This window comes from Podarcis bocagei, assembly GCF_964188305.1.
Source record: "Podarcis bocagei genome assembly, chromosome: 13".
NCBI classification, from domain to species: domain Eukaryota; kingdom Metazoa; phylum Chordata; class Lepidosauria; order Squamata; family Lacertidae; genus Podarcis; species Podarcis bocagei.
In genome coordinates, this window is record NC_138138.1 from 16,823,235 (window position 1) to 16,848,592 (window position 25,358).

At 44.0% G+C, this 25,358-nt stretch overlaps 2 protein-coding genes across 7 annotated transcripts in view; both read left to right on the top strand.

Moving 5' to 3' along the window:
* The window catches only part of TLK2 (tousled like kinase 2), a 43,912-nt gene extending 35,226 nt beyond the window's left edge, over positions 1-8,686 (top strand). For all 6 annotated transcript variants that reach the window (XM_081166314.1, XM_081166316.1, XM_081166317.1 and 3 more), the window contains 5 exons: positions 90-259; positions 1,641-1,779; positions 2,240-2,351; positions 3,521-3,628; positions 5,442-8,686. In XM_081166314.1, the coding sequence (XP_081022440.1) occupies positions 90-259; positions 1,641-1,779; positions 2,240-2,351; positions 3,521-3,628; positions 5,442-5,615 (703 nt within the window). In that variant the 3' untranslated portion in view covers positions 5,616-8,686. The remainder of the gene's footprint in view (positions 1-89; positions 260-1,640; positions 1,780-2,239; positions 2,352-3,520; positions 3,629-5,441) is intronic.
* Positions 8,687-13,239: 4,553 nt separating this feature from the next.
* Positions 13,240-23,710, top strand: METTL16 (methyltransferase 16, RNA N6-adenosine). Its single transcript, XM_081166446.1, has 9 exons — positions 13,240-13,673; positions 15,580-15,782; positions 16,748-16,888; positions 17,778-17,893; positions 18,126-18,268; positions 19,065-19,134; positions 20,474-20,563; positions 21,802-21,975; positions 22,097-23,710. Exons 1-9 carry the CDS (start codon positions 13,546-13,548, stop codon positions 22,790-22,792), a joined length of 1,761 nt encoding a protein of 586 aa, XP_081022572.1. The 5' UTR covers positions 13,240-13,545; the 3' UTR covers positions 22,793-23,710.
* The last annotated feature ends 1,648 nt before the right edge of the window (positions 23,711-25,358 follow it).

The following is a 25,358-nucleotide window of genomic DNA, read 5'->3' on the forward strand; positions in this document are numbered from 1 at the left end:
ATAGAAAGGGAGGAGACTTTGCAGCACTGTTATAATATCATGATATATGATATAATATCATAATATATGTTTGACGTCACTTCTTTCAGGTTTTGTACAGTGTTAGAATACTGTGAGGGGAACGATCTGGACTTCTACCTGAAACAGCACAAATTAATGACTGAAAAGGAAGCCCGGTCTATTATCATGCAGATTGTGAACGCATTAAAATATTTAAATGAAATCAAGCCACCCATTATTCACTATGATCTCAAGCCAGGTATGTTGATAGTGGGTCTGGAACACAGCACGAGAAAGTGGGGCAGGGCACTCTGTATGCTGCAGATTTCTGTTGTGAGAATTGCCGTGTTCATTGGTTGTGTAATAAGCAAGCTTCCAGTGCCCATAATTGCATGATCTTATCATGTATATGTAACAGGGTAAGGAATGTGAAGCAGAGCACAGGAATAAATGAACAGCTCTCTCGATGGAAGGATGTAGAAAGTGGATGTGTGCTTTTTATTTGTTCATAAATGTTCTAAATTAGGGGGGTGAGCGGTGCGGTACCCAAGTTTGCTGATTATGCCAAATAGTTCTGTGTAGTTGAAACAAAAAGGGATTGTGAGAACTTCCAAAAGGATATCTCTGAAATGGGTGAATGGGCACTGAAATGGCAAATGCAATTCAGTGTAAGCAATGTAAGACATTCGTATTGGGGTGAAAAATTCTAACTTCACGTATAAGCTCATGGGGTCTGAACTGGTGGCGACTGACCAGGAATTGGGCGGGTAGCTCAGCAAATGTGTTGACTTGTATGTGACAACTGAGAACGGTGAATTCCGTGCTTGGAATCATTAGGAAAGGGATTGAAAACAAAGCTGTCGGTATCTTAATATCGGTATACAAATCTACACTGCAGTAGCCCTTGGAATATTGTGTACAGTTCTGGCACTTCACCTGAGAATGAATATTGCAGAGCTGGGAAAGGTTCAGAAAAAGACAACCAAAGTGTTTATGGGGTTGGAGCAACTCCTGTGAGGAAAAGTTACAGCAATGGGAAGCGTTTCAGTATAGAAAAAAGGCAGGGGTGGAAATGACATGATAGCAGTGCTTGCATAGTGTAAAGAAAGTGGATAGGAAGAAGTTACATTCTGCCTCCACTGTTGGGAGAATTTGCAAGTGGGAGAATTCTGTTGCCCTCGGGAGCTGCTTGGGGTCTTCCCCATGGCATCTGCTTGGCCACTGCGAAAACAGAGTCCTGGACCAGATGGGCCTTTGGCCTGATCCAACAGGGGTTCTTCCTAAGTTTTTGTGTTCATGTCAGAGCCTTCAACTGCAAAGAGCAATTTTGATTCCTGTGCTCTGCTTGTGTCATGTTGCATTATGGGTAAATGTTTTAAACAGGGGGTGGGAGAAGGCCGATGGATGGGAGATGGTTGCCTTAGGCTTAACAGAGGAACCCTAACCACTCTGTTACTGTTTAGGAGAGTGGGGTTCTGATAAGGTCACTTTTTGGAGGTGGTCTGTCATCCTGGCTGAAAATAAATAAGTGTATTTGACCTCTTTCTGCATTCTCATTTGGAACAGGCTGCTGCTTCAGCAGCAGCAAAATGTAATGGGCATATTCACCTAGAAAATTGGGTTGTTTTTTTATTCTCCAGGTAACATCCTCTTGGTAAATGGTACTGCATGCGGCGAGATTAAGATCACTGACTTTGGCCTCTCAAAGATCATGGATGATGACAGTTATAATTCAGTCGATGGCATGGAGCTGACATCGCAAGGGGCTGGCACTTACTGGTGAGTTCCCTGGTCTGTTTCTTGCACTGAACTACCCATAATATCGTAGCATGTGAAGAACAGGTTATTCAGCTGAGTGGGCCAAGTCATATTTTTTTTTACAGGGGAAAACGCTGCTGGAAGAGCCCCTGCACCTATGGTGGAGCCCACCTTGAAAAACTGTGTTCAGGTGGACAGCTCTTCCAAGTGCTTGCTTCTCACACCACCAAGAAATATAATCCATACATCCTTACAACACTAATAATTATAATAAAAACAACAATCTGACTGGGTTGTCCCATTCACTCTGGGTGGCAATAGGATTCCAACCTTGTAAATGACTGCCATACTTGGCAATATGGAGTTCACTCCTTTGGTAACTTCTACTCAGAGGCATGGAAGGTCGATAGTGAGGAAATATATGGATTTCTATATAAATGAATATGGCTAGTCTGCAGCTGTTAATTTCTCTTCCCCCTAGGTATTTACCACCTGAGTGTTTTGTGGTTGGGAAAGAGCCTCCAAAGATTTCAAATAAAGTTGACGTCTGGTCAGTGGGAGTAATATTCTACCAGTGCCTCTATGGCAGAAAGGTAAGCAAAATAATTTGACTGCTGCTGAATTTACTGAACTATTGAATCATAACTGCAAACTGAGTTTTTTGTTGAATTCTGTGGTGTCTTCGGCACAGAGTTCAGGTTCCTGAGACTCACTTAAGCTTTCTGGTTTAATTTTTTTAAGCACATTTGTTGTTGTCATGACTTGAAGGAATTTTTCAGCGTGTGCAAGGAAACTTCAGTAGAAGCTCCAGTGCTCAGGAAACAGAGCTTTTATAACTTCAATTAAATAATTAATTTTTGTTATGTGAAGGTCTCCAGGCAACCATATTATACTATCAAACAACAAAAAGCACATGAATTATAAACATCATTTTAGTCTATCAAATTCCTGGGGAAAATATGTATTTACCTGGAGCCATAAAAATATCAGGCAGAGCTCACTGAGAAGCACATGCCACAAATGAGGAGCACAACTGAAAATGCCCTCCTTTGTCACCAACCTTCAACCTGGAGATGGGCCAATATTGCCTTGTTCTCCTCCAGTCATTTTACCTTAGCACTGCACCTGCTAAATGCAGCATTGATTTAATTAATATTCTAGGTTCTGCCAACTGATTTGGGATGGGGTGGTTTGGGAAGTGAGAGATCCGATGCTTGTAGGAAAAGGAAAGGGAAGCAAACTGGTAAGGAGCAATGACTGGGATGCATGTTGAGTGATCGGAAACTCTATGGTATGAATAAATCTTACTTCCTGACTGAGAACATGTTCAGACTGGAATTTTGCTACCTTTTAAGCAAAAATCCATTACAGTGGTACCTCAGGTTATGTACTTAATTCGTTCCAGAGGTCCGTTCTTAGCCTGAAACTTTTCTTAACCTGAAGCACCACTTTAGCTAATGGGGCCTCCTGCTGCCGCCGCGCCCCCCGGAGCACGATTTCTGTTCTTATCCTGAAGCAAATTTCTTAACCTGAAGCACTATTTCTGGCTTAGTGGAGTGTGTAACCTGAAGCGTATGTAACCCGAGGTACCACTGTACACATTTTCAGATTTTTGTACACCACAAAGTAACCTAATGTGCTTTTTGATATAAAAAAAATGGCTACATTTCTGTGAAACCTACTGGATCCCTCTTGTTGAAATGTGAATAATGACCGTGTTCTAATATGTGCATGTTGCACTCTCTCCCTCTCCCCTCCCCAGCCTTTTGGCCACAACCAGTCTCAACAAGATATTCTGCAGGAGAACACAATTCTGAAAGCAACAGAGGTGCAATTTCCTCCAAAGCCAGTGGTAACGCCAGAAGCAAAGGTAAGAGAGTGTTTCTATTTGGTATCGGCAAAGAAGCTTGGGGAAATGTAGTGATGATCTGTACTTGACAGACACATTTTTAGCTTTCACTCAAATGGCAGCATACAGTAATGGGTACTCTTCCTATCCACTTGCAGAAATGCTTCATATTACTACCAGGAGAGGAAGGCTCCCTGTTTCTCCTGTTTCCACTGAGATTGCAGGGATGTCCACAGCTTGTGCTGAGGAAATCGTAGAGCTATTTTCAACAGATCTTTACTCCCCATCCCCCTTCCTGTTCATGACCAGGATGATGATAAAATCATACCTTGGATCCCAAACACCTTGTCAGTCGAATGTTTTGGCTCCCAAACACCGCAAAACCAGAAGTGAGTGTTCCAGTTTGCAAACGTTCTTTGGAACCCGAACGTCTGACGGGGCTTCCGATTGGCTGCAGGAGCTTCCTGCAGCCAGTTGGAAGCCACGCTTTGGTTTCTGAACGTTTTGGAAGTCGAACGGACTTATGAAACGGATTCTGTTCAACTTCTGAGGTACCACTGTATATATTTTCAGAGCTCTAAAAAACAAAGGCGGCCTAGTCTAATGCTTTCCACCCACCCATCAGTTGTGATTTGGAACATATCATTGCCCTGAAACCTGTTGGCCATTGATCTTCAGCAGAGCCAAAAACTCATTGCAGCTGGTGGCTTATCTTCTGCCTCTATCAAAGCGTCCTTTTAGAAAGGATATGTCTGACAGCAAGTTACGTAGTGGAGAAAATGGAGTCCAGCTCTGCCAGGACACCACTGCGTCCTCTGTCTGTATTAGAGCAGAACCTTGGACTTTATGTGAAGTTCACTTCCGCTCTGAACCTGACATCCAGACCCACCTTGGCAATGACTTGCGTTGTCAGTTAGGACAGATCTTTCCCTTTACTAGATGAATTAGACCCTTAGATGGTTGACCCGTGTTCCTGTAACCCTTTTCTTCTGTATACCCGCTGTTTTAGTTAGGGTTTGGTTTCCTTCAGCTGTAGTATTTACACACTGAGTGGTCAACTCCCCCAGTGGTAGTTCTGCCTCCGCTGGTGGATAGGAGTTAACACCCATCACTGGATTTCCTCCTCCATCCAAACAGAAGGAATTGTTCTGGTAAGGTCTGTAGGTTTCTGGTCAATCAGTCATCTCCGCAAGGTTCACCCACTCAGTCCCACTCTAAACCATCTGTCTACAATGTAGCAAGCAGCACCATTCAGAAGCTAAGATTGAAAAATTTTCAGATCTGCTGAAGAGAGAAAAAGGCAACCATGACTCCTCTCTTCACTTTCACTCCATGGTTCTGTTGTCAACTCACCCAGTTGCCTGATGGGTAAAATTGGAGACCAGCTTAACTGCAGCAGGCTGAGGGAGGGAGCAGAAAGAAAGGGTGGGAGAAGTCCCTGCAACTGCTTTTTATGCCATTCCATCAGACTTGAAGAGCGGTGCCTGGTAAAAGCTTAGCCTGGCAAGATCCTTCCTTGACCATCTAGACCAGCGGTTCTCAACCTGTGGGTCCCCAGATGTTGTTGGACTACAACTCCCATCATCCCTGAGCTCTGGCCTTGCTAGCTAGGGGTGATGGGAGTTGTAGTTCAACAACATTTGAGGATCCACAGGTTGAGAAAGGCTGATCTAGACAATTGCAGGATGCCCAGGAGGGTGTGTTTTACTCACAATTTATTTATCTAATCATTTTTTTAAATTTTAAGTAAAACCAGCCTGCTTCTGCTTTTGGAAAAGAGCTACCAGTACCAACTTCTCATGCCCATTTTCTCTTCTTTCTGTTTGTCTTCCAGGCATTTATCAGGCGCTGCCTGGCCTACCGGAAGGAAGATCGAATAGATGTTCAGCAGTTAGCATGTGACCCCTACTTGCTCCCTCACATCCGCAAATCTGTATCAACAAGCAGCCCAGCTGCGGCTGCCATTGCCTCAACCTCTGGATCCTCTAATAACAGCTCTTCAAACTGAGCAGGAACAATAGGCCAAAAAGATACATATAACCGGAACTGCAGAAAGAAAACCGAGAGAGAGTCAGAGACGTTTTGAGAAGCAGCCTTCGGGATTGGCAAGGAATCCACAAAACGGCCTCCAGAAACCGGTATCGGGTGCTTTGTTTTCCTCTTGCGCTCTTGTCCCATCCGTAGAGCAAGGCATCATTGATTCTCGGCAAGGTTCTATGGTGACTTAAGTCCAACTTAAGTGGCCAAGGAAGAGGAGATTGATTGGTCTCGTGCTGAGCAACGGCAAAGGCACTAACCGCTCTGGGCAGCAGAGAGAAAAGATGGCTCCATGTACTGTGAACTTCCAAACACCACGGACCCCGGGTGCGGTTCCAAAATGCAGGGTGCACACACACACTGTGTGGAGAATTGCGGACTTGGCAGCAGGGTAAAGAGGCTGGACTTGGTCCACTGTCAATATTTAAAAATATGTTCCTCTTTTTTAAAAAAAAACAAGACAAAAAGCAAAATAAAGTTTAGGCTACATCTCATTTGGGGGGAAGGGGGGAAAAACCCCCACAGAGCTCAATGCTGTGAGGTTCCACTGAGGGATCGGCATTGGACTCTTCAGCCCTTTGCAAGGGAGCCAAGTATCCTGCCTGTTGATAGCACCAGCATTAGCATGTCATCCCAAATAATTTCAGTTTTAAAATAACGACTTTTATTGGGGGGTTTTTGGTTGTAAGGTGAAATAACTAGCAGGTCAATGTGGCAGCCCCCTCTCCCTTTTCTTTAGATTGGCCTCATATTCTGTGAAGGAGGAGTACAATGTAATGCAGAGGGTGCGTTACAGCTAGGAACATAGGTTTCTGTCCTCGCTCCAGCCCCCCAGAAAACTGCTTTTTGGCAGGTACTTGACGGTTATCCCCCTTCAGAATAAAACTAAGTGTTTCTAATTTTTTATTTTCCCCCAATGTTTTCCTCGTGTGGTGTTCGGATCCATTCACTAATGTCTCTTTTGGGTGATGGCATTCTCTTTTAACACACACAAGGATGACAGAACTCTAGACAGATTACCTCCCTTCCCCCTTTTCTCCCTCCCTCCCTTTATTTTCATTTTTTTTAAATCTTTCTGTACTGTCTCAGAAGCATCAGCTACATTAACACCCCAAAAGGACACTTATCCTGAAGAACAGCTAGATTTTTTAAAAATCTTAAACTTTGTGTTTCCGTTTCTTTACCAGAGTTTTGAGTTTGCTTTTTTTTCTTTCCTTTTTTACATTACTGCTCTTGGTTCTTGACTCTCTTTTTTTCACCTTTTAAGAAAGACATGTAAACCAAAGAAGAATCCAGTTGCTTGAATCTTGTGGCAGAATGCTACTCCTGCACGTGGCCAAAACGTTGTTTGCTGAAAACCTTGAAAGCCGTACTGTATGGTCAGGTACCTTGGCCAGGACTTCGATTCTGCACCCACAAATGATGATTCTCAACCCTCCCTCCTCAGCTTCCTGCAGATTGGGGTGCAAGTAGAAGTAGCAGGAGCGAGGCGAGGGGGACCAAGCCATATCGAGATTTAGGGGACTTGCGGAAGAGCTGAGCTGGGAAGTGGAGGCTGTATGCGTGTGTGTGTTGGTCTGTTCATTCATCTCTCGCTACTCCTGCAGATCAGGTGGAAAGGACCTGGGTAGGCGAGTGTAGCTGGGTGTAGCTGTCTTGTGTGTGCCTCACCCTCCTATTTATTCCAACGGCTTAATCACCAGGATAGGTGAGGTACCATTTGATCAGGAGGCAAGCCTGCGCCTGTTTAAATGGCGTTAAATGAAGTTGTGCAGGGAAGTGAGGAACTGTGATGTCTCATCATTACAAATGAAGGCCCTGCAAAAAGGTTCTTGAGATAATGCTTTTTTAAATAAAGAAAGAAATCTCACCCCAAACAGGTGCCACGAGTCCACCTTCGGGGACAGAAGGGTTTTCCTCACTTGTTCCTGAGAACTGAGGGTGTAGCTTTTTTTAGTTCCTCTGGTGGAACAACTGGTATTTGGACTCCTCCTACTGGGCAGAAAGTAAGTGAACTCTAAAGCCAGGGGGAAAGGCGAGCATACCATTAGGCTATTGATAAGGCTTCTGGTAAAGTTTACACACAGACACACACAAACACCCCACCCCACAATTTGCCTTTGAGCATGAGAATAAAACACACAGCCAACTTTTTTGTCTTTTCTTCCCCACCCCAACCTCCTTTTCTTGTCCTAGGAGAAAACCAGGTCTTATATTAATTCCATTTAGGGTTTTTCTAGTCCATGGTTACTCGTCGTTTTTTTCACCAAAACACAGCTTGGGGCTATGTGTGAGCTGGCAGAATGCAGGCGCTGGTGTCTTGGCTGCCACAGCAGAGTACAGCTGCTGTCTGCTTGCGGAGCCCTTGTCTCAGCCCATTTGGGGTTGGGCTCGTGTTATATTTCTGCAGCTAAATTCAAGACTTGAAGCATGCTGTCCTGGAAAGCACTTGGTCCTAGCATTTTATCCCCCCGATTGCCGTTCTTGGAACTTAGCCCAAAGCAAGTTTTCACTTCAGGCAGGTTAAAACTTGGATTTACCAGCTTGTGGTGGAGCTAATTATTGATCACTCGTGGAGAGAACCCTATCCCATGTGAGACTTAAAAAGAAGTTTTAAAATTTTGTTTTCTAAAAGCCCAACCTGCCTTTGAGCCATAAATTGTATTTCTTTCCCTCTCTCCACCCACCCACCCCCATTTACATAGTGACTGTCAGCTGTTTCAGTCACTATTGGTTGTGCCTGGGTAGGAGCCTCCATCTTTTCATGGTGTTCATCACAGAAGCAGGATAGATCTCTCTGGATGAAAAATGCAGACTGTGACTTTCCCTTTTCTTTTCTCTCCCCCCCCCCCTTTTTTTTTTAAGCTGTTGCTGAAATGGGTTTTATTTCAGGTAACAAAACCTTTTTATTGCCACACTGTTCATTTTACTGAAAGGAAAGAGGAAATGTGTATGGATTTGTAACTTGAAACTAGGCCAGACTGTTTTGGCTTTGCCCAGCAGACAAAAATACGGATATTAAACAAGTTTTAAGAAACTGAACTTGATGGTTTGTTGCATTTGAACTGCTGGTTGGTCCTTATCCTGGTTGGTCCTTATGCTATGGGGGCAGAGACATGTGGCACAACCTGAGGAACCAAATGTGTATCACATTTGTTAGGATAATGCAGAATGATCAAACAGCTTATTAGGTGCCATAAAATACTATTACCCATCCACAAAGGGAACAAAAATACTCAATGGAGTCATAGTTCTGGCAACACTTTCTGTTGGATCATTTGAGTTCATAATTGATATAACTACAGTGGTACCTCAGGTTACATATGCTTCAGGTTACAGATTCCGCTAACCAAGAAATAGTGCTTCAGGTTAAGAACTTTGCTTCAGGATGAGAACAGAAATCGCATGGCAGTGGTGCAGCGGCAGCGGGAGGCCCCATTAGCTAAAGTGGTCTTCAGGTTAAGAACGGCCCTCCAGAACGAATTAAGTTCTTAACCCGAGGTACCACTGTAATTCTACTTAAACGCTCCAAAATTTGGCAGTTTGCAACCCCATGGAGTCTTGGTCTTGCTTATAATTGTAAACAAAGGGTGGAGGAAACCTTGGCGACAGTGACGCCAGGAGCAGAAATAATTTCCCTGCCATCAGTGATTGCTCGATGATAGAACATTGATTTGGGGCTATTTGCATATGAGAGATTTAATATGGAACTGCAAAGGTTGGCTTCTTTTTCTTCACTTACAAAATGAGAGCCTAGGTTCTGTGAATCTATATAAAGAGCAGTAGATTGTACTGGATCCAAAGGAACCATGGTTGTAGCAGTTGCTCTGGGTTTCAGATTTTACTTGCATCACGCCTGGGGTAGCTCAGTTGGTAAGAGCATGAGACTCTTAATCTCAAGGTCTGGGTTCAAGTCCCATGTTGGGTGAAAGATTCCTGCCTTGGACTAGATGACCCTTATGGTCCTCTACAATTCTATGATTTGTGATGGTGTGTAGAATCAGGCCTCATGCAAATTTCTATTTTGCCTTGCCAGTGCAGATTCTTTCTTTTATCACTAGAGGGCAGAGTAATCGCAAATACTATGTGAGAAATTTGTGACTTGCGAACACTCTTACCTTGTCCTGCAAGAAAGGCAGGTTCCTGTGAGTCCAAAGCACGCGCTCACAGGGAATGTTGTGCACATAATTAATTAATTCAATTTTGTTATTTAAAGCATTTCTACCTTGTTATTCCTCAAGAGGAGGCCAAGGTGGCCCACAAAACAATAAGTTAAAGCATTATCAATGGGAAAGATCCAAAAACGTAAGATCTGTGGCCCAGTTCCATTAAAACCATTTCCAGTATTGTTCATTGCTCAGGCCTTGCCTCTTACTGATGAACCTCAGCTACTGTCATGCATAGGTTTTGTTTTATGATTTGTATCACTCAGTCGCCCCCAAATACAGGGATGCAGCAGAAATTGGTTTTCTCAGAGGAAGCTGTTGGTCATCTCAGCCTGAGTAATTGCTCTGGGCTTGCTTCTTTCCAGTCCAGAAACATGCCCAGAAGAGTATTGTGCAGAAGAATGGAGTCTTCTATGGCCGTGTCATTTTCATTTCTAAATTATGAAAAATAAACATTTTGGAGTTTAACCATGAAGTGACCTCCAGTTCAAAGCCTGGAATATATGTGTCTCAGCTATCAGAAGTTTAGAAAACACTGATATAATTTTATTCTGCAGGATTGCTTCATAATTTAAAGGGTGCTTTATTTCATCAGATGTGTTACCTGGTTTGTAGTATTGTAAGACAGAGATGGGGAACTGGTGGCCCTCCAGATCGTATGCCATTCAACTGCCATCATCCCTATTTGCCATGTTGACAGGAGCAGATGGAAGCTGGGATTCAGCAACATCTAAAGGGGCTTCAGGTTCCCCATCCTAAAGATCTAACAGTATCCTGGATGTTCACTGAGCTCCAGTGAGGTAAAGGCTGTGCAGAAAAGAGAGGATCCATTTCTGTCAAAGGAGCATGCAGCCTGCAATAGACAGGCATGTACAGCAACTCGTTCAAAATGCAGACGGCATATGATTTTATATTCCTTCAGGTGTGGCAATTCAAAGTGATTCTATGTGGCAGGCATGTGTTTCACAGGGAGGTGCTGATCACTATTCGTCCAAGAGTGGCAAATTTGAAACAGGTCTGTGAACTCCCATCTCACTGGACAGGACTGACCAGATTGACTCTTTTCCCCCTTTGCTAATTTTGCAACACCCCGGAGGAGCTGGGTCTGAAGTATGAATGATAAGAGAAGAACTTGGTCCACCAATAGCCATCTTGTTACTTCATCTTTACCTGATTTACACCAGAAATTTCCACTGCAGTCTTGATCTTGGAAGATGGACGTCATCTGAGAGGGTGTTGGATCATGTATAAATAGGCTCTGAGCACAGCCCTAAATCCCTGTCCTGGGATATACCTAGGTGTTGACAAGGTCCCCAACTGTGTCTTGCTATTTTAAGTGGCTGATAAGTTGCTTTCTAAACTGACCCCTCTGCATCTTAGCAATGAAGATCCAGGAAGATAACTCTGTTAGGGTCAGTGAGGGCTCTTCTCGCCCATTACCAATGTTATCCAAGCCAATCTAGCTTTCTTCTGGGGTCATGTTAAGTACCCCCCCATGCTTGTCCTTCCAACAGAAGCACCAAGGAGTGGACAAGGACATCCTAGGGTAACTGTTGGGCATAATGGTTTTGCAAATACCATCTCCAGATTTAGGGCAGTGTAGCTGGTTGTTCCCCTGCACACGGCTCCGATCCAAGGGGGCACAAAATAATAGTAACAGTAATACCTATATTTATATGAATACCTGCTGAGATCCATAAAAAGCAACTGTATCAAAATGAATTATTGTGAAAATAATATTTCGGGACGGCACCAAATTTTGTCCTCACTCCAGGCCCAGTATTACCAAAGTCCACCTCTGCAAATACCATCTCTTCTAATGATGTTTTTATTAACAGGGAATGTTTCTAGTCTTGGAAGATGTTAGATTTCTCCAGAATGTGTGCATTGTATGCTAAGAGCTGGAAGTATCCCAAGGCAGCCTTGAAACCTTAAAAAAAAAAAAATAGCTGCCTAGATCTGTATTCCCTCATCCGAATTCTGCCGGGTTCTGCTGCCGCTAGTCAAAGAAAGTAGTGACAGGCTATATACTAGCCTCACTCAGTGTAAGCTACAATCATGTTCATAACTGGTGTTTTCTTTGATACTGTTTGCTAAACGCGACAGCAAAAAGCAGAAGCGTCCCTTCCTATTTGTGTGGCTATCCAAAAAGTCCAGGAAACATTTAGTACAATACAGTGGTGCCTCGCAAGACGAAATTAATTCATTCCGCGAGTTTTTTCGTCTAGCGAATTTTTCGTCTTGCGAAGCACGGTGTCAGGAAAGTTTTGGAAAAGCTTCAAAAATCACCAAAGTCTTCAAAAACCTCAAAAAAGGCTACCACACCGCGTTCTAGGAGTTGCTCCTCGAAGTCAAGTCGCAACTGTATTAACGGTGTTAAGAAAAAGGAAACAAACTTGCAAGACGTTTTCGTCTTGCGAAGCAAGCCCATAGGGAAATTCGTCTTGCGAAGCAGCTCAAAAAACGCAAAACCCTTTCGTCTAGCGAGTTTTCCATCTTGCGAAGCATTCATCGTGCGGGGCACCACTGTAATCTTAAGCGGAGCTTGGGTGAATGAACAGTTCATCCCTGACAGAGGGATTTATGTATAAGCTAAACAAGCTATAGCTTAGGTGGGGGGCCCCAGAAAAATTAAAGGGGAAAAAATGGATGTACATTTCCAAATGCGGGTGGCGCTGTGGGTTAAACCACAGAGCCTAGGACTTGCCGATCAGAAGGTCAGCGGTTCGAATCCCCGTGACGGGGTGAGCTTCCGTTGCTCTGTCCTAGCTCCTGCCAACCTAGCAGTTTGAAAGCACGTCAAAGTGCAAGTAGATAAATAGGTACTGCTCCGGGTGGGAAGGTTAAAAAAAAATATGGCATTTTCGTGCGCTGCTCTGGTTCATCATGCTGGCCACATGACCCAGAAGCTGTACGCCGGCTCCCTCGGCCAATAAAGCGAGATGAGCACCACAACCCCAGAGTTGGCCACAACTGGACCTAATGGTCAGGGGTCCCTTTACCTTTACATTTCCAAAATATAAGATAAAAAACAATTAAGTAAAACCTACACACAACAACAGTGTTTTGTGTTGTGTAGGCTCCTATTTGTTATGTGCAAATGGCTTTAGATACCATAGCATCTATTCAACACCAAAAAAACAGCGACAATTTGTTGTTGACAAAGGACAGCTGGACATATAAAGAGCCAGGTTACCTTCAGTAGCTTAGGGCCTCATCAAACCTAAATCCGGCCCTGGGTGAACTAAGTAAGAGATCCCTGCATTGCAGGGAGCTGGGTTACTGGGTAACGCTGGAGTCCCTCAGAACTCTATGGTCCTATGAGAACGCGCGCAGGCGCAGCTGCCGCTCTTTGTGAGGGGACGGGAGGACTTTTTAACCATAGAGTTGCCCAGCGGGATAGCCGGGCACAGCAACCCCTCGTCGCCTGACTTCCTGTCTGTTTCTGTGTGTGAGGTGACGGCTGTACCGGAAGCGCAGGGCCGCCTACAACTCTCGGGCTTCTCTCCCATTCTCTGCTCCTCCGCAACTTCTTCGCGTCCGGGGACGACGACGACTCGGCGCATCTCCTGCGAGGACTGCTTGCTGTGGGGGCCCGGCATCCTGAGGGGCGAGAGATACCGCGCAGCGCAGGCCTTTTCGTGCAGGAGACGCGCGGGTGCTGCGCGGGCGCCGTTACCTGCCAACAGGTGTTTCGTTTCCCAGAGCGACCCCCGTCCGGCCCGCGCTCCCGGGATGGCCCTCAACAAATCTATGCACGCGAGGAACAGATACAAGGACAAGCCGCCGGATTTCGCTTACCTGGCGTCCAAGTACCCGGAATTTAAACAACACGTGCAGATAAATTTGTCCGGGAGGGTGAGGTAAGTTCTCAGTAGCATATGTATGTATTCTGTATAATACAGTATAATCTAGTAATATATTATTATTATTATTTATTTGAAATCATATATTTTTTTTAAGTTCAGGAGAGTCTTTATGTATGTTACAGTTGCTGCCAGAATTCTAATCGCAAAAGGCTGGAAGGGAGAGGATATTTCCATCTAAATTAGAGTGGCAAAACAAAATAAGAGAGTGTGCTGAACTGGCGAGATTATCAGCAAGGTTAAGAGACGTTACAGATGGAAAAAATATCAGAGAGTGGGATATATGCAGAGTATATGTAAAAGAATATTGTCAAAAGATCAATCCGTTGGCAGGTCTTGATTGAGCTTCGGTGTGTAAGTAGGATAATTTTACAAAATAAAATTTATATTAAGTCAAATAACATGGAGAAAGTAAAGTTTAAGCACATATTTAAGGAAATTAATTCAGGAACTCAAGGGGAAGATCGGAGGTCTTGTCAAATTTAATCACAGAAGGATGTACAAAGCAAGTACTAGTTAAAGAATGAATAATTGTTTATTTCATATTTTGCCTATAACATCTATTGCATACTTCTGTTACAAAGTTTTCAACCGATAAAGCATTTAAAAACTGGAGGGGGGGGAGTGAAATCACTTTTATTTGATTTTACAGATATGAATTTATAACATTCCAAATGCATATCCATATATAGAGATTACTCTGAATCTCGAGACTTCCGCCCCATTGTCCTATTGTCAATATTTACAACTGCATATTATTCCATACAAAAATAATAGTATTGTTTTTATAATATAGTAATATTATAATATAGAAATAACACTATAAATAATATCTATAGAAGTAATATCATAAATAATAATTTTATTCTTCTCAGTAGCCTAATATAATGTAACATAATTATAATTATATTAGTCTGCCAATAAGAATCGCACTTCATGCCGATAGCAAAAAGGCAAGGTTTTTTGTGGGGTTTTTTGCCCTGCATCCAAAAACCTGAGCCACTTGGGGGTTAGAGGAGGAATCACAGAACTGTAGAGTTGGAAGGGAGCCTGCCCCCCCCCGGGGTCATTTAGTCCAACTTGCTGCAATGCAGGAATCTTTTTACCCTATGTGGCTTCCAGTGCCACGTTACTGAGATTAAGTGTCTTATGCTCTACCGGCATAAACTGGAGTTTATGATATGCGTTGTGTTCATTTGCAGGCACGGGCCTGGTTCAGCCTTGGAAATAAGCCCACAAATGCTACTATAGTCATACCTCGTGTTGTGTTGTGTTGTGCTCTGCTCTTCTTACGGACTTTCAGCTTACGAACATGGCAAACCCATAAGTGTTTACTTCCAGGTTTGCCGCATGCACAGAAGCGATCTGTGCGCTTTGTGCATGTGCAGAAGTGCTTGATCATCGCACACATGCATGGAAGAGGCGCTCTAGTTGCGGACTTTTTGGGATGCGAATGGCACCCCGAAACGGATTAAGTCCGCAACTAGAGGTACCACTGGAGATCACTAAGAGACTAGTAGCTTGCAGTTTCCATTCCAGCCACAGAGGAGGGAAGCCCCTTACTTTGCAGAGAGGTTTGACCACAGCGCACCAAACCGAGCTCCTCCTCATTAGTGCCCCCAAGTGGATATCTTTATTCTCTTGCCACCTCCACTGAAACAGCTTTTTAACCTCTGGAAACTTACTGGCCCAGCCAGCTTTCTGTACTGAGTAGAGTGGTGAGGTAATCAGGCTTGGGTTGAACAACAAGGCCTCAAAGCTTTTTCTTTCTTTTTAAATTCCCTGCTATTCTCATTTGCAAGAGTGAACATAGCCAAGTCTGGCATCTGTAGTGCATTCCACACTATGTTCCTTGATGCAAAACAGGAATTCTTCAGCGCACCTATTATCTTGTGCCTTTCAGTGTGAACTTCAAGGATCCAGAAGCGGTGAGAGCCTTAACATGCACCCTGTTGAAAGAAGACTTTGGACTACAAATTGACATACCTTTGGAAAGGCTCATTCCGACTGTTCCCTTGAGGCTCAACTATATCCACTGGGTCGAAGATCTGATTGCTCAGCAGGACGCTGCTTCTAAAGATTCAGCTACATGGGGAATAGACATAGGTATGCTTCGTGTTGGTGACTTGTAGATCAGTCCTAAGTCCCACTACACAAGTGCGCCACTTGTGTTGTCACAATATCACCATAATTTAGCCTTTGTCCTGTAAGTTTCCAGCACAAAAGTTGAGGGGGGGGATGCTATTTACAAAAAGCGCAGAGCAGAGCATCAGCCACACACTCCAGCATATAATGGGAGCGGACTGTCTATGCTCCCATGATAACCAGGCATCCAGACCATTCACATTAGTGGGGAGACACATCTATGATGTCCCCCTCCCCATACATAACCCACCAGGCAAAATGACACCACAGTGCCCTCCCATGTAATGAATTGGGGTTTTTGTTTATGTCCAGGAGTCCTGAGAGAGGATACATATCAGAGTTTTAAGAAGTTGGGTGTTTGCAAAGCTATTTGTGTGAACTTGTAAAGTTCACACAAAATGTCCTTTCTACATAGTTTTGATCACCAAAGATTTCCCGCATCAACTCTCATGCATGTGATATGAAGCCACATTTGCCTTTGTTACTTTCTCCCTTTCAGGGGTTTATGTACTTCTGTGGGTGTGCTCTGACTGGGTGTAGATTTAGTCTGAATCCATTGTGAAGGAGTAAGTGCTTTTTGACCATGCAGTCCAGTGGATTATTTTTCATTCATGTCACTTCTGTAGCTGGTACAGAGTTCTTCTGAGGACAGCGTTGTGGTGAGGCACGGTGGTTAGAGCAGGCCTTATTTCGCCTGCTTGTGAAGCATCAAGTGTTGCAAGGTATTTTGTGGAATAGGAAATACTCTTCTCAAACAGTGGCACTAAGTAGAAAGTAATTTAGCATGTTCTACCTAATAGTACTTGCTGGCCAACTGGTAAAATTCATATATTGATAGACAGATCCTTAGAAAATGCATTCTGGGTTGTTTATTTTGAATGCTCTGCAGTGTTTTAACTTTTGCACTTTTCTTGGGTGTGTTGCAGGAACAGGTGCCTCTTGTATTTACCCATTACTTGGTGCAACTTTGAATGGATGGTATTTTATTGCAACAGAAGTGGATGATGTGTGTTTCAGCTTTGCCAAGAAAAATGTAGAACAAAACAACTTATCCAACCTTATAAAAGGTATCATTATATCCCTCTTGTCCCAATCTCATGCTGCAAAGTAGTTTGCATACAGGCAAAATTATCCATGCATTGCATTATTTTGGGGCAGAAGCCGAGAGTTTTGTTTATACAGTGGTACCTTGGTTCCCAAACTTGATCCATTCCGGGAGTCCGTTCAGCTCCTGAAACTGTTCGAAAACCAAGGCATGGCTTCCAATTGGCTGCAGGAACTTCCTGCACTTAATCGGAAGCCTTGTCGGACGTTCGGCTTCCGAAAAACGTTCACAAACCAGAGCACTTCTGGGTTTGTGGCATTCAAGAGCCGATTTGTTCAACAACCAAGCCATTCGGGAACTAAGGTACCACTGTATTTAATGATTCCCCCACCTCGAATTTTTGTTGGAGGCTAGTGCCAAGAGAGAAGAAAACAATCCCCAAAATTCCTAACTGCCTTCCCAATCAACCCAACCTGTAAAGAGCAGAGAAAGAAAAAAGGGGGAAAGGTTAAAAGAGAATGGAAGGGGGTGGCTGGCAGGAAGAGGGCCAAGAGGAAGCACAGCAACAGCAGAGGTTAGGGGACCTAAACTCTGAGAGATCTGGTGTATTACTCCTCAAAGTGGATTGCTTGTTCAGCTTCTGCTACTGAAGTGGATCTCCAATCACCGTTGGAAAAGTGAGCAACTAATTTTTGAGGTATAACAGTAGTGACATAATAGCATTTGTATTGTGAATGTCCATGATGCGGCCAACATGTTGTGCTATGGTTATGATATTAAGCTTCCCACCTTTATAAGTGGGTTGCCTTTGTCTTTTTGTTTGAAGTAGCATATAACGATTTCTAGAAGTTCTGTCGAAAGTAAGCAAATGTCTGGTTTTCCCTAACCCTCGGTGCTTCCTTTTCTTTCAGTCGTTAAAGTACCACAAAAGACGCTCCTGCTGGATGCCTTGGAAGAAGAGTCTGGGGTCGTCTATGATTTCTGCATGTGCAACCCTCCTTTTTTTGCCAACCAGCTGGAAGCAAAGGTATGTTGATTGCTGATTCTCTGCCCTGGGCTTCTCCTGTTTGTGTTGACACATGCTCATTCTTTAAAGGTCCCTTTACAGTTGAAACGCTTGAAGTATAATTTGATGCTGTGTAGAAAGACAGTTGGGAGAGGCGGAAGAACCTAAGCATCTGTAAAAAAAATTCATAGTTAGTTTGCATGGCTACGTAGCAAGCTAAGAGGTAGTGATGCCCACTTTCATTCTTTGCCAGGGAGTAAATTCTCGTAATCCCAGAAGACCCCCTCCCAGCTCTGTTAACACTGGAGGGATCACTGAGATCATGGCTGAAGGAGGAGAGCTGGAATTTGTCAAGAGAATAATCCACGATAGCCTGCAGCTTAAAAAAAGATTACGGTAAGAATTTAATATTTTTATTGTTTATATGCCACCCATCTGACTGGGTTGCCCCAGCCACTCTTGGCGGCTTCCAACAAAACGAAACAAAACGCAATAAAATATCAAACATTAAAAACTTTCCTATACAGGGCTGCCTTCAGATGACTTCTAAAAGTCAAATAGTTGTTTATGGGAGGGCGCCACTGCTGAGAAGGCCCTCTGCCTGGCTCCCTGTAACTTTACTTCTCGCAGTGAGCAAACTGCCAGAAGACCCTCGGAGCTGGATCAAATAAAAAACTTGTTGTTTATAGCCAAAGGCCATCAAAATCCAACATTAACAATAAAAAATAAATCATTTAAAATACACACATAATAACGAGAATATCAGTATCTTCACCATAGATTAAAAACAGAACAATCAATCCTCTCCAGTCTTCATAGGAAATAAAATAAAATAATCATCATCATGATGTTGATGATTTATACAACTGAAACCACTGATTAAAATATATTTGTGATGTGGCATGAATTCCAGTACTTGGAATAAAGTTGTTGGGCTTGGTTTTGAGCATTTGTTTTGCTATAGTAGGAGAAGGAAAAGGTGCGCTCTTAACATTATTTCCAAATCTTGGAGTATGGTTCACCCATGACTGTAATAGAGTCTGCAGTTGTTTCTCAAAGCATTTTCCTTTTTAAAAATTGGCAGTCACGAGACCTTTGTGTTCTGAAACTTGAACCCCCAAGAGGCTAGTTTTGAGAGAGCTTAGTCTGATTTCTAAACTCCTTGGTTCTGAAATGTCTTTCATTACTGCAGGTGGTACAGTTGCATGCTGGGGAAGAAGTGCAGCCTGGCACCCCTGAAAGAGGAGCTTCGGATCCATGGGGTAAGCATTTCTGTAAACACACTGCAGCTATCTGTATTACATCTGTTCGCAGCTGCACTTTCCATTTGTGTGAAATACTAAACGGTTTTTCCACTGGCAGGCTGCAGAACCTGGCACCCCTATCGATCTAACACACTACTTGAAAGGAGGTCCCACCGACTGCAATGGCCCTTAGATCCAGGCAGGTGTGTGTAAGACACCAACCTTAGTCAACACAGCAGAGTTTGAGAATTTAATGCACGGTGGACAAAAGTAGCAGCGTTCCTTGCGCATTAAAACCTGTTTTTTTCAGAGGTGTGTTCTCACCAACAACCAATATGGGGTTCACTGCGAGACATGTATCTCCCTCCTTCGGCTGCATGCAGGGCTCCTCAGCCCAGCCCAGCTGCGGCTGCCGGATGAGCTGTCCTTTGGAACCCCTTTTGCAGAAGTTCTTGAACCTGGATTGAAAACGCAGGTGAAAATAGTGGTGCCCTTCTCAATGCTCCACCTGTCTGTTAAACAGCAAAGGTACACCTCCCTGCAAGGAGAAAAAGAGTGTGCCAATCCTGTTGTGCCAGGTTTCTAACTACAGGGAGTTGTTTTCTGTGGGAGAGCACTCAACCCTGCCTGCATCTGCAGTCTGAAGTAGCCCAGTCAGTCCTGTTTATGTTTGTATCCTGCTTTTTCTTCCACTGAACTCATTTAAATCACAGGAATCCAAGGTGTGCCACCATGTAGGAACTAGCCTAACCTAGACTTGCTTAGCTTCAACAAGGTGGCTGCATCTTGTGCCTTCAGAGCATTTCCTGGCCCTCAGATTACTCTGCCCCCTTCCTTGTTCCTGCTCCATTCTGCTGCACTATAGACCCAGCCTCATTTAGCTCCCTGTGAACTGGACAAGAAGTTATTTGTCTATGCTGCCCATGATCAGAGACTTTGGAGGAAAGGGCCGCAGACACCTTTTTTTGTGTGTGTATGTGAAATGCTGTAATGTAGAGCTAAAAGAGTAAAATGCCACTGTGGGATGTTTTGGGGTCCTAGCTCAAAATACAGTGGTACCTCGGGTTACATACGCTTCAGGTTACAGACTCCACTAACCCAGAAATAGTGCTTCAGGTTAAGAACTTTGCTTCAGGATGAGAACAGAAATCGTGCTCGAGCGGCGTGGCGGCAGCAGGAGGCCCCATTAGCTAAAGTGGTGCTTCAGGTTAAGAACAGTTTCAGGTTAAGAACGGACCTCCAGAACGAATTAAGTACTTAACCTGAGGTACCACTGTAGGTCTGAAGTCGTAATGAGTTACTGAAGGAAATAACTCCCCAAATGTAAGGTTGGCTTGCTGTTTTTCTTTGTGTGCAGGTTCCTAAAGTCACCCACACTGAATTCTGCCAAGGTCGCACCATGAGGTGGGCGCTGGCTTGGAGCTTCTATGAAAATGTCAAAGTGCCAGTAAGTGCCCACGTGTCTTTCCCGCAATTCGTTATCTTGTGTTATCGCTTAGGACTCTCCCTTAATGCGTCACAAGCTCCTGAGTTTCCAAAGCAATTTACATAGGCCTGGCGGGATGGGGTGAAGAAGACCTCTGTTCGATAAACACACATTCAGATCTCTGATTAGTTGCACAAAATTACTTGAGTGATTACTCGAGTAATCAAATTTCTGTGCCCCCACCTTTTTGCTTCTTCCTTAGTTTCTTAACAGCATACATCAACTATGTTAATGAATGTACAGACTGCAACTATCAGATTCAGGTGTACGAAATTCTCTTGGACCATAGTACATAACTGGCAGAAATTGAATTACATGCTTTGTTCAATATCAGTTTAATTTTTTTCCCCAATTGCTACTGAACAGTTCATTTTTTCCCTCCCACAGTCCATATGTAATGTATTAATTTTGCAATAATTGTGTTTTTGTGTTACACGTTCTCCCATTTCCCCTGATTGGGGATTTTATTTGTTTCCAATACTAATCATACATAATTCTAGCTGCTGTTGCTGTACGATGTAGTTCCTGGTTTGGGTCCAAAGAAAGCTTAACTTACAGAAGTTCACAGAAAGAATATTTCCCGTTGCCTCTTCTCTCTATAGCCACCTGTGCCCCCCACGGTGTTATGGGGCTGCTCCTGAGCCTCATGTGATGTAGCAGAGAGTGTTATTGAGGTGTGGGGATGGGAAATTTTCCTTCCGTGAACCTCCTTAAGTCACCACATATTGATACTAATTAAATAAAGGTAAATGTAAAGGACCCCTGACAGTTAAGTCCAGTCGCGAATGTCTCTGGGGTTGCGGCACTCATCTTACTTTACTGGCCAAGGGAGCTGACGTTTGTCCGCAGACAGTTTTTCCGGGTCATGTGGCCAGCACGACTAAGCCGCTTTCTGGCGAAACAGAGCAGCAAACGGAAACGCCATTTACCTTCCCACTGGAGGGGTACCTATTTATCTACTTGCATTTTGACGTGCTTTCGAACTGCTAGTTTGGGAGGAGCTGGGACCAAGCAACGGGAGCTCACCCCGTCGTGGGGATTCGAACCACTGACCTTCTGATCGGCAAGCCCAAGAGGCTCAGTGGGGACCACAGCGCCACCCGCTTTCCTAATTATTTACACATTTTCTATTCATTCTCTGAATACTGCAGTACTATTCTTTAGATTTTTAATTATTCCATTTCCTCTTTTCCCCTCAGTCGCCTCCTTCTAAGAAACGAAAGCTAGAGAAGCCTCGGAAACCAATCACGTTCCTAGTCTTGGCGTCTACAGCCAAAGAGTTAGCTACTAAAGCTTCCTCAGTGGGGATTGATGCTGTTGAAGAGATGGCAGTAGTTGCAGCATGGATTAGAAAAATCCTCACTGACCTGAAGGTAATAGTAACTGCAACAATTCTCCCTTTGCCTTCCTCTTTTAAATGTGATGTCATTTCAGGAAGCAGCAAATTTACACCAGCGAATCACACTAAAACTCTGTGCGCGTTTGCTTCAATAGGTGCAGCACAAATGCATTCCCTGCGGGAAAGACGAGATCAGTTTGTTCCTAACAGCTGTAGAAAACTCCTGGATTCACTTGCGGAGAAAGAAGCGGGATCGTGTCAGGCAGCTTCGCGAACTTCCTCGAGCCTCTGTGGATTTCCTCCAAGCCACAACAGAAGGAAAGAACCTGAACGATGCAAGTAACATCACAGAAGGCGACCAAGGTGGGCCTGCTGGAGGAGACAAGGAAGGACTTGCTGAAGACGACAGAGGTGGGCCTGGGGAAGACAACGGAGGCAGGTCCACAGAAGATGGAAAAGACAGATCCACTGAAAAGGCATTGGCGGGACTTGGTTGCAGCCTTGAGTCCCAAGAGGATGGCAGACTGAATAGCGCGCCTGATACTGAAGAAGAAAACCTCGAGGGACATACCAAAGAAAACAGCCAAGCAGAGGAACCAGCTGTTGTTTCAGCAAGCTTAGAAGATTCCAGTGATGGAAAAGAGGAGAGGTCCAAGAACTTTGGCGGTGGTTGCCTACTTTTTGAGCTTGGACAGGATGAATGGTTCCTTTTCAAGTGTATGTTAGTTGTGAAGAAAGAAGGGGACGATTCTTTAGTAGAAATGCACTGGATTGAGGGGCAAAACAGAGACTTAATGAACCAGCTGTGTACCTATTTAAAGAACCAAATTTTTCGGTTGGCCACAACATAAGGATCTACGTGAATGAGGAACGTTATGTTCGCCTTGTTTTTGTAATTATGGCTTTTGTGTTAGCATACATTTAAGGACATCTTTGCTATGAAAAGTGGCTATTTTTAAATCACTAAGTTTGAAGTTTTGGAAATTCATAAAGGCCTTGAAAATAATTTGTGGATAGCATCCAGACTGGACTAGGTGCACTTAGTACTCGTTGACACCAATGTGAAAATTCAGTCATTATTTAAGTTGCATAGACTTCAATGGGAACTAAGTGCAAACTAACATAATCCTGGACCCTACGCATTTTGTGTAACAAATTTTTAGCTGTTGAGATAACATACTAGAAAGCAGCACTGTGTCTGCCTTAAACGTTGTTGTGGATTCTTCAGTGGCTTTTCCATGTGCTTAGTGGAAATTTTCCACAGTTGTATCTGTCCCCTGTTTCCCTTGACAAGTGATATTATTGGCAACCATGAGTCAGCAGCTGTGTTCACAAGTCACAAGTAAAGTGGGATGATGAACAATTTAACCTGAATGCCTACATTACTCCTGCTTTGTTCCTCTACCGATAATAAGCAGCAAACTATGATCCTTGGCTAACCATTACATTTGAAATCAAAACTCTGGTTTGTTTCACTCAAACCCCTATTTGGTAAGCCAAGAACCAGAACGGCAAAGGGTATTCAGGTACAAGTTACAAAGAGTTATGGTATGGATTGAAAACATATAAAGACACTTTAGGGACTTGGCAAGCATGTGTGACATACTAGAGCCAGGTGAAACATCCTAAACATTTCAGGTTGGGAAGAATTTGAGTGCCGTAAAATGGATATTATAAAGAGAGCAAATTTGACTGTGTTAAGCTACATGATGATGTGATATATTGATTTTTTATATTTAAAAAATCACATAATAAAATATTTTTTAAAAGCTCTGTTCTTTTTTCAGGTGAACAAATTGTGCAATGTTGCACCTGTTTCTTCAAGCTCCCTACTGCCATCTGGTGTACAATTCATGCAGTGCAAAGCATCCCTCTAGTTGTTTTGTGCTTGCTGTTTGTTTCTTCTCTCTTACCCTGTGAGCATTGGGCCTAAGCTGGATTCTTCTGCAAACTGTGTTGTAAGGAACTTTACTGCAAGAACACACCTTTGGGATGGAGGCTTTCTCTTAAGTAAGCGAGGAAAACATCTCCCTCTGGGGATTTAAACTTGCCTGGGGATTTAAACCAGGACTCAAAGTGAAAATCATGATTCTAGAACAAGAATGGGAAGCCAGTAACTCCCACCAGCTCCAGCCAATATGGCCAGGGATGATAAAGAACAATACAAGTTTTCTGCTGTCAAACAGGAAGCTGAGCAAAAGAAATGTCTCCAGGGGGACTGGGAAGGAAAGTGGTCAAGGTCATCTTTTCTTGGTGGCACTGGCCCGCAAGCACCCAGTAGACAGAATTGATACCAACATTCCCACCATCTTTTACTGTCCAGAGAATGGGGCCAAAGGCTGATCTTCTCGTACTGTTTCTGCTCTCGAGGAGGTGGGCTCAGGCTAGCCAGCAGCAAAGAAACGAGCTTGAGTGATCAAGTGCTTGCTTTGTTTGTCAGACATCTGTATTCTCAGAACAGTTGGGTTTGACTTGGGATAAAGAGGAGAACAGAGAATCGTAGAGTTGGAAGGGACCCTGAGGGTCATCCCGTCCAGCCCCCTGGAATGCAGGAATCTCAGCTAAAGCATCCATGACAGATGGCCTCTGCTTAGAAACCTCCCAAGTGTCGTGAACTGGCAGGATGACAGAGAGGAGGAAGAGGATCCCCGTCAAGGAGTGTAGCCAGGACTGGGACAAGCAGGGGATGGGGAAGGAAGTACAGGGTGACAGAGGATGGCGAGGGGGTGGGGGTCAGGGCACAGGAACCAGAGCAGCAGGACCCAGAGGCATAGCTGTCAACGTTTCCCTTTTTTAAAGGGAAATTCCCTTATTCCAAATAGGATTTCTCGCAAGAAAAGGGAAAAGTTGACAGCTATGGCCAGAGGGGCCCCTGTCTCCAACATGGTGGGCTCTGAAGCATAGGGAGGTGCTCTAGGAAGCTGGGCAAGCAAGGGCCCACAGCCCAGCTCACTAGCTGGCCAGGTGGAGCTCACTAGCTCTGGAGGAGGAGGTGTGTGATTCCTCAGCTGGAGAAGGCTTGGAACAGGTGAGAATCACATGCCTCATCAAGCCCAGGTGCTGCACTCAGCATGCAAAGTGCAAAAGGGAAGCAGAGGTGCTGTGTCTGTTCAATTGGCTTGGATGTTCCTGGACCTCTGCAGGGCTGTGCTTTGGGTTTGACTCGGGACCATATCCTGACTGTTGGACTTTAGACTTGGCCTACTTGGATCAAACCTGGCCTGCGTTTCCTGACCTTTTGGATTTTCAACTTTCCTTGCGTGGATTGATTCCTGGTCTTTGAGCTTTGGACTTGACCTACTGACTTGCCACCAGGTAAGCCAAGGGTTTGGGACACCAAGGAAGGAGACTCCACAATCTCCTGAGGGAGTCTGTTCCACTGTCCGAAAGTTCTTTCTGATGTTTAGCTGAAATCTC

Excerpts from the sequence above, each read along its gene's own strand:
- METTL16 (XM_081166446.1), top strand. The coding sequence starts at position 13,546 with ATGGCCCTCAACAAATCTATGCACGCGAGGAACAGATACAAGGACAAG. Across the intron at positions 15,783-16,747 it reads TACATGGGGAATAGACATAG|GAACAGGTGCCTCTTGTATT; the intron begins GTATGCTTCGTG and ends GGTGTGTTGCAG. Across the intron at positions 19,135-20,473 it reads AGGAGCTTCGGATCCATGGG|GTTCCTAAAGTCACCCACAC; the intron begins GTAAGCATTTCT and ends CTTTGTGTGCAG.